The 15,454-nt window shown below is 43.6% G+C and overlaps 1 protein-coding gene across 1 annotated transcript in view; it reads right to left on the bottom strand.

The window, feature by feature from the left end:
- The window catches only part of ptprn2 (protein tyrosine phosphatase receptor type N2), a 724,318-nt gene that overhangs the window by 534,900 nt on the left and 173,964 nt on the right, over window positions 1-15,454 (bottom strand). Inside the window, exon 3 of the mRNA XM_055664540.1 lies at window positions 12,925-13,038. Within this exon, the coding sequence (XP_055520515.1) occupies window positions 12,925-13,038 (114 nt within the window). The remainder of the gene's footprint in view (window positions 1-12,924; window positions 13,039-15,454) is intronic.

Genomic DNA, 15,454 nt, shown 5'->3' on the forward strand with positions numbered 1-15,454 from the left:
CGAGAAACGAACAAAAGTAACTTTATATTTTTAAATTAATAGAGGGACATAAAATGCTGGAGTAATTTAGTAGGTCAGGCTGCATCTCTGGAGAACATGGATAGGTGAAATTTCAGGTTGAAACTCGAAACGTTACCTATCCAAGTTCCTGACCTGCTGTGCTACTCCAGAACGTTGTGTCCTTTTGTGTATTAACCAACATCTGGAGTTTTTGTTTCCACATACATTCATAGAGAATTGCAACATGGAAAAAGGCCCTTTGGCTCAACAGATCCACGCTGACCAAAATGCCGACCTACTCTAATCCCATTTTCATGTATTTGACCAGTATCCTTTCCTTTTCATGTATCTTCCCAAATGTCTTTTAAGCATTGTCATTGTACCTGCCTCTACCACTTCCCCTGTCAGCCTCTTCCATGTAATCCCCACCTCTACCTGTCTGAAAATAATTGCACCAGATCCCCTTTAAAACTTTCCCCTCTTGTCAGAAACCAATGTCCTCTAGTTTTAGACTCTCCCACCTTTGGAATTAGACAGTGACTATTTACCCTCTCATTGCCTCTAGTTATATAAACATTTACTAGGACACCCTGCTGGCTCCACTTCAGGGAAACCAGATTTAGCCTCTCCAAACTCCTTATAACTCAAGTGCTTCAGTCCAGGCAGTGTTCCTGCAAATCTTCTCTGTACCCTCTCTAGCTCAACCACATCATTCTGATAGAAAAATAGTTGAATTCATATAACCGCCTTTCCAATCAGGGATATACCAAAGTACCTAACAGTCAATTAAGTTATTTTTTACTGCGATGTAGAAAAAGTGAAGTGAAGGATAAAATGTAAACATAAAGTTCACACAAATTATAAGACCCAATATTCTATTATTGTCATGCTGATAACAGAATAAATATTGGCCTGTACAACAGAAAGAACTTCTCTGCTCCTCAAATGAACAGGTTTATTGGATTAGGGGTCATTTTCATTTGTTTGATTGTAAGATACAGCATGGAAACAGGCCCTTCAGCCCACCATGTCCATGCCAACCATTGATCACCCGTTCACACTAGTTCTGTGTCACCCCACTTTCACATCCACTCCTCACACATTAGAGGCAATTTACAGAGGCCAATTCACCTACAAACCCGCACATCTTTGGGAATGTGAGAGGAAAGTGAGCATGTGGTCGCAGGGAAAATGTTCAAACTCCGCACAGACAAGAGTAGACCCTCATATCTGAAGCAGCAGGTGAGGGAACTCTTCAGTGACCTACACACCAAATAATTACTGTGGGGAAAGCAACAAGGTGCTAAACCAGCAGAAGTTCAAAAATCGACCAGTCATTAGATTTCTAGGTATAAAAATTCAATTAAAAAGATCTTTTTAAATGTGAGTATAAATCAATGCCACAGCATTAAATGTTTGGCTAGGATTTTGTACTCTTCTGTATTTGATGGGGACTACTTGGTCCAAGTTCAAGTAAATAATTTGAAGCTGATCCAATTAGCTTGTTACACAGCCAAACCCTATCTCAATTCTTCTCTACAGGTTACTATAGTGGCCAGAATGGAATTCAGGAGAAAGCTCAATGTGTAGAAAGGAACTGCAGATGCTAGTTTAAACTGAAGATAGACACCAAATGCTGGAGTAGCTCAGCGGGACATGCGGGAGCAAGAGATGCTGCCTGTCCCGCTGAGTTACTCCAGCATTTGGTGTCTATCTTCAGGAGAAAGCTCTTTACTCTGACAGTGGTCATAGTGTGGAACCTGTGACCACAAGGAGTGGTTAGTGCCATCTGCATGGTTGTATTGAGGCAAAGCTGCATAGGCATGAGATGAGGGAGTGGGGTGGAAGGTAACGTTCGTAGGATTATGAGAGATTCAGCATGAACATAGACCCTTCTGCTCACTGAGCCCATGCTGGCCATCAAGCACTCACTTACATCAATTCTACTCTAACCCATTTTATTCTTCTCAGATTCTACACACTAGCCTCCTCCCACTGGTTTAGGACTAGTCAGAGGAGGTTTGAGTGGATCCAGTAAATGCTGCCACAGGCCAGTTGAACAGAGGGACCTGTTATTATACTGTGGCCTCAGTGTACCTTGATAACATAGTAATGAGAAGCAGCCCAGCTGCACACAAGATGGAGGTGCAATACACAAAAGCTCCCTTTACATTGGACAGATACACAGGCAGGAAGGGTTGAGTGAGATCTGGGCCAAATGAAGGCAAATGGAATAATTTGGGTCCATGGGTCCATCGGCATGGACAGGTTGAGCCAAAGGGGCCTGTTTCCATGCTGTATAGCTCTATGGCTGTGATTTGCTTCATGTTTCCAGATGATATGGCAAGGCAGTAACTATTTTCCCACCTGCACAGCAAGGTTGTTTGCAACCTAAAAAAAGAGTATGCTGTGATGATAAGTTTATTTGCTTCCTGGTTACATCTCACGGTGGCATTAGTGCTGCCAATTAAATGACAGGTTTATGAGGGGACAGATAATTACATATTACATAGGTTTATGCAACATGATAGCGAACATAAAGTAATCTACAGCCGCTTTGAAGACATCAACACCTTTTATCATTTACTTTTACAGACCTTCTGTTCAAACAACCTTGACGTTTACAAGTCTCGCAAATAAAGGGTAACTGCTGCTGCCACCAATGCAGATGAGATCCATCAAAGATATGGAGCATTCAGCATCTGTTCCATTAACAACAAGCAACATGTAGCCAACAGTGTTGGTATCATGATGGTTATATCCACTGTTCCAAAACATATTGGGAAGTGGCTTGCCATCTGGGTTACAATGGTTTCATTACCACAGACCCATTTACCAAATGTGCGCAAATCAAGTGTGTATTTTTTTTAACTTGTTGCTATTCACTGTCAGGATGCGGGAACAGCGGGCAAGAATGGCATTTTGGTGATGGTGGACTTCCCCCTTGAACTGCTACAGTCCGTGCAATGGAGATGCTGTCTGTCCAGCCAGCAGTTATGTTATACATCTGGCATCAATGATGGAACAGCTATAGATTTGCAAATGAGGCTTGATTGTGACTTAGTGGAAATAGTGGTGCTCTCAGGCACCTGTTATCTGTGTCCTTCCTATAGTTCAGAGGTTTGGCAGATGGTCCAAAAACGTTAAGTTATTGCTGTGCACTCACATAGAAATATAGAAAATAGGTGCAGGAGTAGGCCATTCGGCCCTTCGACCCTGCACCGCCATTCAATATGATCATGGCTGACTATCCAACTCAGTATCATGTACCTTCTCTCCATACCCCCGTTCCCTTTAGCCACAAGGGACACATCTAACTCCCTCTTAAATATAGCCAGCATCTCTGGAGAAAAGGAATGGGTGACATTTCGGGCCGAGACCCTTCAGAAGAATGGGTCGAGACCCAAAACGTTACCCATTCCTTCTCTCCAGAGATACAGCCTGTTCCACTAAGTAACTCCAGCATTTTGTGTCTATCTGCTAGAGGAACTCAGTGGGTCAGGCAGCATCTGTGGAGGGAAATGGACAGAAGATCGTTCATGTCAGTCCCCTTCCTCAGGCTGATCTGAAAAGAGACCCAGCCCAAAGCATCTGCCTGAAACAAGGAACTGCAGAAGCTGGTTCACAACGAAATGACACAAGGTGCTGAAGTAAATCAGTGGGTCAAGCAGTGTCCCTGGAGAACATGAATAGGTGAAGTAAGTTACAGAGATAGGTTGAATAAGTTAGGTCTTTATTCTCTGGAGCGCAGAAGGTTAAAGCGGGACTTGATAGAGGTCTTTCAAATGATGAGAGGGATAGACAGAGTTGATGTGGACAAGCTTTTCCCTTTGAGAATAGGGAAGATTCAAACAAGAGGACATGACTTCAGAATTAAGGGACAGAAGTTTAGGGGTAATATGAGGGGGTACTTCTTTACTCAGAGAGTGGTAGCGGTGTGGAATGAGCTTCCAGTGGAAGTGGCGGAGGCAGGTTCATTGGTATCATTTAAAAATAAATTGGATAGGCATATGGATGAGAAGGGAATGGAGGGTTATGGTATGAGTGCAGGCAGGTGGGACTAAGGGGAAAAAAAAAGTTGTTCGGCACGGACTTGTAGGGCCGAGATGGCCTGTTTCCGTGCTGTAATTGTTATATGGTTAAGTAGGGGCCCAACATAAAATACCAAGGCATCTTCTGTTCACTAGCCTCCATGGATGCTGCCTGACGCACTGAGTTACACCAGCTGTTTAATTTTTGCTTAAGTTTCCTGCAGCTGCAGTCTCTCGGATCTGTACGGCCTCTTCTGTGGCTGGCCCAGTTGAGCTTCCGGGTGGCCTCTAGGTAGTGAATTGGTGTTAAGAAGCCATGAAAGTGAAAAGTCTACCAAGGGCATGGCCTACAGAGTGAATGGTAGGGCTCTAGGGGGTGCTGTAGAGCAGAGGGATCTAGGAGTGCAGGTACATAGTTCCTTGATAGTGGCATCACAGGTAGTTAGGGTGGCCAAAAAGGCTTTCAGCACATTGCCCTTCATCAGTCAGAGTACTGAGTATAGTGGTTGGGAGGCCATGTTTCCGTTATAGAAGACATTGGTGAGGCCACATTTGGAGTATCATGTTCCGTTTTTGGCACCATGTTATGAGAGATATTTTGCCAAGCTGGAAAAGGTGCAGAGAAGATATGGTTTAGGTTGTTGCCAAGGTCCGAGCTATAGGGAGGAGTTGAGCAGGCCAGGACTCTTTTCCTTGGAGCGCAGGAGGATAAGGGGTGATCATATAGAGGTGTACAAAATCATGAGAGGAATAGATCGGGTAGACATACAGAGTCTCTTGCCCAGTGGGAGAATCTAAATCCAGAGGACATAGGTTTATTGTGAGGTGAAAGATTTAATAGGAACCCGGGGGGGTAACCTTTTTACACAGAGGGTGGTGGGTGTCTGAAACAAGCTGCTGGAGGGGGTAATTGAGGCAGGTACTATCACAACATTTAAGAAACATTTAGACAGGTACATGGATAGGACAGGTTTAGAGGGATATGGACCAAGCGCTGGCAGGCGGGACTAGTGTAGATGGGAGATGTTGGCCAGTGTGAACAAGTTAGGCCTAAGGCTTCATCCTCACACAATCCAAGGAATAAAGTCCTTTCCTGCTCAGATCCTCTATTCCTGCAACATCTTCATAAATCTTCTCTGCACCCTTTCCAGCTTGACAACATCTTTCCTATAACATGGTGCCCAGAACTGACAAAATACTCTAAATGCAGCCACACCAACGTATTATACAATTGCAACATGACCTCCCAACTTCTAAACTCTGACTGATGAAGGCCAATGTGCCAAAAGCCTTTTGGAGCAAATGAAATGAGAGAAAATCTCGTTGAAATTGACAGGATTCAGAAGGCCTATGACAAAGAGGATAGTTCCCTTTGATGGACGTCTAGAACCAGGCGTCGCAGTCTTGGAATTAGGTGTCGGTCAGTTAGGACTGAAATTAGGAGATTTACCTTCACATAAAGGGTGGTGAATGATTGAAATTCTCTATACTATTTGTCTGTGGACGCTCGGTAACTGCGTTCATCCGAAACAGAGATCAAAGGATTTCTGGAACTGGGGATATGAGGATTGTGTCTGCAAATGACAGAGATTGAAGATTAGTCACTATCATGATGAAATAACAGAGCAGTTTTATTCCCCCTGCTCCTCTAGAAAATATCTCCCATAGAAAATACTAGAAAGTGGAGCATGTCGGTGGAAAGGGAAACAACAAACTTTTCAGTCCAGATCCTATGTCAGATTGTTCATCTATACATGGTACCTAATCCACTGAGTGTTTCCAGTAATAGGGGAAACATAGAAAATAGAACAGGACAGCACAGGAATAGGCCCTTCGCCCAATATGTCTGTGCCAAACATGATGCCAAGTTAAACTGTCTCATCTGCATGTACACAATTCATATCCATCCATATCCATCCATCCATCCATTCCCTGCATATCGATGTGCCTATCCAAAATTCTCTTAAATGCCACTATTGTAGCAGCTTCCAACACCACCCCTCAGCGTATTCCACACACTCACCACCCTCACCCTCACATCTCCCTTGAATTTTCCTGCTCTGACCTTAAAGCCATATCCTCTAGTCTTTGACATTCCCACTCTGGGTAAAAGGTTTTGACTGTCTGTCCTGTAGAGTTATAGAGAGTCAATGAGTCATTCAGCGTGGAAACAGCCCTTTCGGCCCCAACTTGCCCACAGCAACCATCATGTCCCACCTGCCTAGAGGCATATTCCAATTGTAAAGCATTGCCCAACGAGAGTTGTTTTTTAAATGTGCTATAGAAATAAAAGTGACTTGACTTGACTTGACGTGACTTGACTTGATATATCCCTCTAAACGTATTCTACGCATGTACCTGTCTAAATGTTTCTTAAATGTTGTGATAGTACCTGTACCAATAGTATCTATTTTCTATCTCTTAATTTTATATACTTCTGTCAGCTTCTCAGTTCCTCAACCTCCAACGTAACAGAGAAAACAATCCAAGTTTATCCAACCTCTTATTTCTGATAGCCTATAATATGGGTTATCTGGTAAATCTTTTCTGCACCCTCCCCAAAGCCTCCACATCCTTCCTGCAACGGGGCAAGCAGAACTGCACACAATACACCAAAACTGCAACATGACTTCCTGACACTTATAATCAATATCCCGATGATTGAGGACCACTATGGTCCTGAAATTGTCCCCACAAGCGATTGACTGGCAAAGAAGGCGCATAGTATGCTTGCACTTTCAGGAAGCTATGGACTTGGGCCCCAAGATCCCTCTGTACATCAATGCTGTCCAAGGTCCTGTCATAAACTATATTTTCCCCTTCCATTCAACCTCCCAAAGTGCAACCTCATGCTTTCTCGGATTAAACTTCCATTTCTCTGATGGAATTGATATCTATTCTGCTGTGTCCTTTGACATCCTTCTTCACTATCCACAGCTCCACCAATCTTAGTGACATCTACAAACTTCCGAACCAACCATCTACATTTATGTCAAAATTGTTTTTATATATATGTATAAGGGCCAAAGGGCCTGTTTCCACTCTGTCTCTTAACTAAACCACAGGTCACAGACATCCAACATCATCCTTCCACCATTAACCTCTGCCTTCTATGAGTCCAGGGAAATATAGGTGGAAATGGGACTGGTAGGAATATTCTTACAACTGGTACTGACTGATATGCTGATTGATCTCCTTCTATGTCATAAGCAAATAGTAATAGAACTATATTCAGCCAGAACAGATGGAAAAACTGGAGAGCTTAAGTGAGCACTGTAGTTCAAAAGCACACGGCAGTATATGGGACAGGGTTAGAAACCATTTTGGGACAGGGTTAGAGATCAGTTTTTGATTTTTAATATCTGCTGCAGTATCCTAATACTCTCTTTGCATTGACTGAAAGTTCAAAGATGATAAATCCTTTGAACTTCTCCAGGTTTGAGCACTGTTTGCTTTTCAGCACATTAGTGCGGTCTGTGCCAATGTTTGCATTGACGCAAATTGCCATCGTCATGGCAACGCACTGCCATGGTACCCGAATCACTTGCCACTGAAAGTATTGCTTCACAAATAAACAGTCGTCTCCACAACATGACACTGTTGTCTTAACTTAATGATGAGCCAAGCTGCTGTGACATTTCAGTTGCCTCTTCTTCTACCACTTCTGACAAGGACCTGTGAGACCGGTTTGGGAAAACGGCGTATTAGCCCCAGAAAACAAAACAAAGTACAAAAAATGTCACCCCATAGGGTAGACTTGACTTGACCTCCTGCTCCGCAGTACTCTATTTGCATCCTTGGCATGTATCAGTCATGGATCGGGCTTCCTATCCCACTGCACGCTGCTCTGCATATTTATAGAGTTGCATTAAATAGTAATGAAGTTGGCTCTTTTTTTTTGCAGATCCAACACCAAGATTGCAGTAAAATAAAAACAGAAGATGCAGGAAATACTCAATTAGTGAGGCTGCTCGGCTGGGAAGAGATTCAACTTGAAGGGCCCTCATCAGAAAGGTCGAATTCAATCAATTAGTGCTGTGATTCACTCCATGTTAAATCCTGAGGCATATTCCATATTCTGGATACAATTTCCTTCCTTTTGTATATGAGTTTGTTGACTGTTTCTGCTCTCAGAGAGCAAATCTCAGGGCAGGTCTCCGATCTCTTTTGAATCAAAATAGTTTGTTGAATCTGATTGGCAGCATGCTCCTTATTCATACCGATCCAATATTACTGGCTGTGATCCATTGGGATCATAGTTGGCTTTGGTTTGGTCACCGCATTGGGCATTGGGATGTTGTCTTTCCCTTCATTTCTTACTTTACAGAGAAGTGACCAGTCAGCTCAAGGATGGAACAGTGGCACAGCAGTAGAGTTGCTGCCTCACAGCGCTAGAAACCCAGGTTCGATCCTGGCCTCAGGTCCTGTCTGTACGGAGCTTGTACGATCTCCCTGTGACCGTGTGGGTTTTCTCCAGGTGCTCCAGTTTCCTCTCATATTCCAAAGACGTACAGGTTTGTAGGTTAATTGGCTTCTGTAAATTACCCCTAGTGTCTAGAATGTAAAACTGGGATAACATAGAACTAATGTACGGGCGATCGTTGGTTGGCGCGGATCGATGGGGCGAAGGGCTTGTTTCCACGCTGTAACTGTAAATTAAACTAAACTAACATGAATTTAAAGTTTGGCATCACTTCGAGGTTTTCAGTTTGCCTTGGCTTCTTCTCACTGTCTCTCAGTTTACATTTTGATAACTGAATATTATCCCATGATGGTCTTATCTATTACACAGTTCTTCATAATCTGCCTTTACAACCTTCTAGGGAAGCAAATGCCTTCTTACAGAAGGCAACGTCTCTCACATGAGATATTATCAGATCAACCTTTAATATTGGCCTGATCAGAACATTACAGAAGCTTTCAATGGACTCATGCTGCAATATTATATTTACGCTGTGCAGAGATAGAGACTTCATAAGTCTTTGATTTTCTTGATTCAGTTCTTACCTCATCTTCATTTCCCAGACAAGAAAAAAAAACCAAGCAACCTTTTTATGCTGATTAACTAGTGAAGGTTTGTCTTAAGGTTAACTAGTGAGGTGTTGCATTTTGGGAAATCTAACATGAACAGGACCTACACAGTGAATGGTAGGGCTCTGGGGAGTGTTGTAGAGCAGAGGGATCTAGGAGTGCAGGTGCATGGTTCCTTGAAGGTGGAATCGCAGGATAATAGCTTGGTCAAAAAGGCATTTGGCACATTGGCCTTCATCAGTCAGAGTACTGAGTATAGAGGTCATGTTGAGGTTGTACAAGACGTTGGTGAGGCCGTATTTAGAGTATTGTGTTCAGTTTTGGGCACCATGTTACAGGAAACATGTTGTCAAGTTGGAAAGGGTGCAGAGAAGATTTACAAGGATGTTGCTAGGGCTGGAGGGTGTGAGCTATAGGGAAAGGTTGAGTAGGCTGGGACTCTATTCCGTGGAGTACAGGAGGATGAGGGGTGATCTTATTGAGGTGTATAAAATCATGAGAGGAATAGATCAGGTAGATGCACAGAGTCGCTGAGGAAAAGGAATAGGTGATGCTTCGGGTCAAGACTGAAGAAGGGCCTCAACCCGAAACGTCACCTATTCCTTTTCTCCAGAGATGCTGCTGAGTTACTCTTGCCTTTTGTGTTTGTCTTTGACAGAAAATAGAACCAGTTGGAGTGGGAAATGAGAACAAAGGGAGTTCTTCTGGGAAAGGGAGGGAGAAGTGAGCAGACATTTGGGAATTGAGATGAAGAGATGGAGAGAAAGAGAGAGGAATCCTTGGTTGAAGGAACAGAAAGACTTCTCAGAAGAACTAGTGTGAAAGGTGGACACAATAAGCTGGAGTAACTCAGTGGGACAGATAGTATCTCTGGAGAGAATGGGTGACGTTTCGGGTTGAGATACTTCTACAGTGTGGCAGGATGAGTGTATTGGAACGACTATGCAAATAAGACAGAGATGGCATCCCGGCCCAACACCAGTGATCTGGGTGCAGTCCCCATCTCCAGTGTTGTCCATGTGGATTTTACTTGTGACCACATGGATTTTCTCACAGGTTCTCTGGTTTTCTTGCATATCATTATTTCACTTTAGTATTTTAGTACTTCTACTGCAGATTACAGTATAATCATTGAATATTCTGCTGTTTTGCATTTGTTGTGTTTTTTGCATTATTATTATTATCGAGTACACTGAGCAGCCTCTGAGCTTCACATGAACAAAGACTTTCATTGCACCCTTGAACTGTTTATTATTGTAACTCTTACCAAGCAAAGTTCAGTTTGCGATTTAGCCAGTCAAACCAAATCATACTGGATAGAGTGGATGTGGAGAGGATGTTTCCACTAATCGGTGAGTCTTGGACCTTAGGTCAGCCTCAGAATAAAAGGAGGTTCCTTTAGGAAGGAGATGAGGAAGAATTTATTTAGTCAGAGGGTGGCGAATCTGTACAATTCATTGCCACAGGCTGTGAAGGCCAAGTCAAAGGATATATTTAAGGCAGAGATAGATAGATTATTGATTAGTAAGGGTATCAGGGGTTATGGGGAGAAGGTAGGAGAATGGGGTTGGGAGAGGGAGATAGATCAGCCATGATTGAATGGCGGAGTAGACTCTATGGGCCAAATGGCCTAATTCTTCACCTATCATTTATGGACTTATACACGAGTACAATCAAGCCAGAGACAAGTACAAAAATAGTGCAAATAGAAAAGTATATAATAGTTCAAAAAAAGGTGGTGCAGCATTATAGCTTACAGTTACAGAGAATGTGCAAACTAAAGGGCCTGTTCTACTTGGGCGTCATTTGCTCGTCACGCAGATGGTGCGCAAAGATGTTGTACATCCCAAAATCCTGGGGCGCCCCACGCGACCTCGCATTACTGCCTACGTCACCAGGCACCATGCGCGCGTAATGCACACCATGCGCGCTTCACGTGCGCATCACAACGTGCGCGTCGCGACGCATAAATGATGGCGCGTAAATGACGCACAAATGATGGCCAAGTGGGACAGGCCCTTAAAGGTGCAAGTCTGCTATGAGGTGAGTTGGAAAATTGAGACGACACCCTATCATGTGGGAGTACCATTTCAGTAGTCTGATAACAGCAGGGATGATGAAGCTGTTCCTGAATCTGCTAGTAGGTGCTTTCAAGCTTATGTATCATCTGTCCAGCGAGAGAGGAAATTATCTTTATAAATCTGAATCTGCTGAATTTCAAAGTCCCAGGTGTTGGTTGGTTATTTGCCACTGGTGTGTAGGCGTGTGATAGAATCCACAGGATAGGAGAGATTGATGGGATTGTGAAGGGAATAAAATGTCATTGGTCCGGGATTAGTGCAATGGGAGGTTGATGTTGGCATAGACTCAGTGGGCCAAAGGGCCTATTTCTGTGCTTGATGACAATGACTTCTCCCAGAAACATAAAAAACTAGGTGCAGGAGTAGGCCATTCGGCCCTTTGAGCCAGCACCGCCATTCAATATATTCATGGCTGATCATCTAAAATCAGTACCCTATTCCTGCTTTTTCCCCATATCCCTTGATTCCTAAGAGCTAAATCTACCTGAGGATTCCACACATTCACAACCCTCTGGGTGAAAAAGTTTTTCCTCATCCCAGTCTTAAATGGCCTACCCCTCATTCTTAAACTGCGATCCCTCATTCTGAATTCCCCCAACACCGGGTGCATTTTTCCTGCATCTAGCCTGTCCAATAGCAAACAGCTTTCACACAGAGAGTGGTGAATCTCTGGAATTCTCTGCCACAGAGGGTAGTTGAGGCCAGTTAATTGGCTATATTTAAGAGGGAGTTAGATGTGGCTCTTGTGGCTAAGGGGATCAGGGGGTATGGAGAGAAGGCAGGTACGGGATACTGAGTTGGATGATCAGCCATGATCATATTGAATGGCGGTGCAGGCTCGAAGGGCCGAATGGCCTACTCCTGCACCTAATTTCTATGTTTCTATGTTTCTATGAATGAAAACTCTTTACAGGAAGTGAGATTAGAGGAAGCATGTCCAAGCTGATTGTGAGTCAGCGGATCTGTACTGGATATTGGCCAACTGCACCTATCCACAATAGAGCTAATGAACACCACAGATTCTCATTCAACTGCAGAACACAGAGAGCCATGTCTGATTTGGTGAGAGTAGGTACTGCTTTGGACTCCGTTCATGCTCTATCTACAGATTGATCAGTATATTACAAAGTTAGCTGAACAAGAGTCTTGATCCGACACGTTACCCATTCCTTCTCTCCTTCTGTCCTGCTGAGTTACTCCAGCATTTTGTGTCTATCCTTACCTGAAAGACTAAGGTGTTTGCATTCTCAAACTCTTTATTACTAAAATATCTTTGCTGTTTTTGATTAGGTTTAATTAGATGCTGGGTCTTGCATTCATGGGTAGCGTGACCTGTTTGACGTTGTAATTCATGTGCTTGCACAGTTGAGTAACCTCTGTTCGGGCACGCAAAGTGCCATTTACTCAGCTTGTAAACAGCCCACTTCCACCTGTTTAGCAGCATTTAAATTCAATGCCGATCAAGTCCATTATTCAGTGGAACAGCATGATTGCACAAACCACTTAGGATGCTGAGCAAATTTGGAAACTGTTTCGAATTTCATTTCTCTACATTACATATGTGGAGATTTTAAATTTATATCGTTCACAGCACCTGGGCCATTTCAAAGCGCTTTACAAGCAATCAAGGGGATTGAAGAGTAATCAGACCTGTATGAAATACGTGACATTTATCAACTATCTCGATCATCCCATGTACCTCATGACGTAACTAACCCTTGTGATGGTGTGGCATGTTAATGGTGTTCTATTAACATGCCACAAGCTGTTTTCATCAGTACCTTTGAGGGACAGTTCCTGCAGGAAATCGCGGAGGCGCTGTAGATCGTCCGGCGAAACTTCGTATTTGTATACGTCTATCGCCGTGACCAGCTGACACCTCCCGAATATTCCATCTGCAAAAGAGAACGGAAAGCTTCTTGAGTTACGGCGCAAAGGTCCATACATGGCTTATAGCAACGTCGTCGACGTCAGGAAAGAGGGATCATCACAAACGCAAGGACCTTTCAGTTTACGATGGCAATATAATGGAATCCAATCTCCATAAATAGCACAAGAGAACAGAATGCATGGAGAGGGGAAAGCATGTCACCGTGACACGTACATTCATACTTGAAAGCAAGCACTGCCACTTAAAATTAATGAGTTTACTTTGAATTACTGAATCATTGAAAACTCAGAGAGGAGCACTGGGAAGATGATCAGCATACCAGTCACAAAGCTGATTACAATATATTCGCCACACTCCTGTTTGAGCTGTCAGCTATAGTCATATGTGAAATAGGCATTACACTTTAGTGTTAATGCTCTCCCTGCCTGCACAAGGGGACCACAATAATCCTGACTTTTCGTTTAGTTTAGAGATACGGCACAGAAACAGGCCCTGTGCCAACCAGCGATCAACCGGTTACACTAACACCATCCAACACACGCTAGGGACAATTAACAATTTTACCGCAGCCAATTAACTGACAAACCTGTATGTCTTTGGCATGTTGGAGGAAACCGGAGCACCTGGAGAAAACCCACGTGGTCACAGGGAGAACGTACAAACACCGTACAGACAGCACTCGTGGTCAGGTTGGAACCCAGGCACTGTAAGGCAGCAACTCTACCACTGCACACCGTGCCACCCCAAAACATGCTTTGTTTATTCCAACATTGGTGCCAATGCAGTGCATGGGCTGGGTGCAAGATTGCAGCGAGTATAAGCAATGAAGTATGAGGGGAAATACTGAAAATAGAGAGCTCCAACAGATTGGAGAGTGAAAGCATAGTACAGTACCACCAAATAACACCGAATACCACCCATTTGCAGACGTATTTCTTGGCTATAAAACACTCAAAATGTTGTGCAGCCACTTGTGTACAGGCATGGCTGGCCACCGTTATCAATGAGGCAACCTACATGCACAGCTTTCCCCTTTGCTCACCCAAATGACCCTCATTACGCCACTGTGACCGCCCTTTTCTAGAGTAAGTTCTACAGTAGAACACCTTATCTTCAGACCAGATGCATCAGAGACAGAGTAAAGGGAGTGACATCCTTGCAGGATGCAGACTGGGATGAGGTATAGTTGAGGTTCCACCTGTCACCTACCGGCCACTGTCCTCTATCCTCCCTTGCTTGTCCTTTATACACCACCACCACATACAACGATATGCTCGTCATCTCTCCTCTAGGCTCTCAGTCCTGACTCAGGGCTACAATCTCCAATGATGACGTACATCTTTTGCCCCCCCATAGATCTTGCTTGAGCTGCTAATTTCTTCCAGCTCTCAGTTGATGTTCATCCCACAATGCTCCCTCCTGAGAAACAGACAAACTGCAGAAGCAAAACTCCCAAATTGTCCAGTGCCTTTCACACCCACACAATCACTTCAGTTTGAGCATTGCCTTGTTCGTTAATAATGATTTGTAATTACGGTAACTGAAGTCTGTGTTTTGGGATGAATCAAATAGTGAATGTGTGAGGTACAACCTGTTCGCACAACAAGAGTTATCAATTAGCAGTACTTGACTTGATTATTTGGCAAATCATCCCAGGTTTACCTAAAAGGATATTCTGCACATCTTGTTGAAGCAGATGGGTATTTTTTCTCTATCTCATGGAAACAAAGTACAGTAAACCCTCGTTACTACAGACATCTTTATAATAGATGTTGGTTTTAGCAGACTGTCTCTTTAAGGACACGGACTGCTAGTAATACTGCGGAGGCTATTGAAGTTGACGAGGCATTGAAATTGACAAGCAATCGCTTTGATGGGCACTTAACTCTATTAAGCAATGTAAAGGGCCTGTCCCACTTGGATGACCTAATCCATGAGTTTAGAAGACCCTAGACGAGTTAAAAAAAAATGTCAAGGTCGTGTTGTCTCGCCAAAGTAAAAGACCTCCTACGACTATGTCTACGACCTCCTACGACTATGTCTACGACCTACGACCCCCCTCAACCTCAGTCTTCCACACCTAAGACCAACTACGACTAGCTACGAGTGGAAAATGATCGGATGATAAAATTATGTCATGTTTACATTTTTTTCTCAGGTGAGTTACCGACCTACGACTACCTATGACTACCTACCACTACCATCACGACCTGCTACGACCTACCTACGAGTAAAAAGCATCCATTTTTTTCCATGCCAACCTTTTTTTTTTACTCGTGGTCATTTTTTATCAGGCTGGAAAAAATGCCGCAACCTACTTGGGGCCACGAGTACGCGGGGACCACTCACGAGCATGAGGAAGAGTTACGAAGACCTCCTACGACCTCGTGGCGACCATGCTGCGAGTATGAGTCAAGGGA

Source organism: Leucoraja erinacea, chromosome 2, assembly GCF_028641065.1.
Source record: "Leucoraja erinacea ecotype New England chromosome 2, Leri_hhj_1, whole genome shotgun sequence".
In the NCBI taxonomy this organism is placed as follows: Eukaryota; Metazoa; Chordata; class Chondrichthyes; order Rajiformes; family Rajidae; genus Leucoraja; species Leucoraja erinaceus.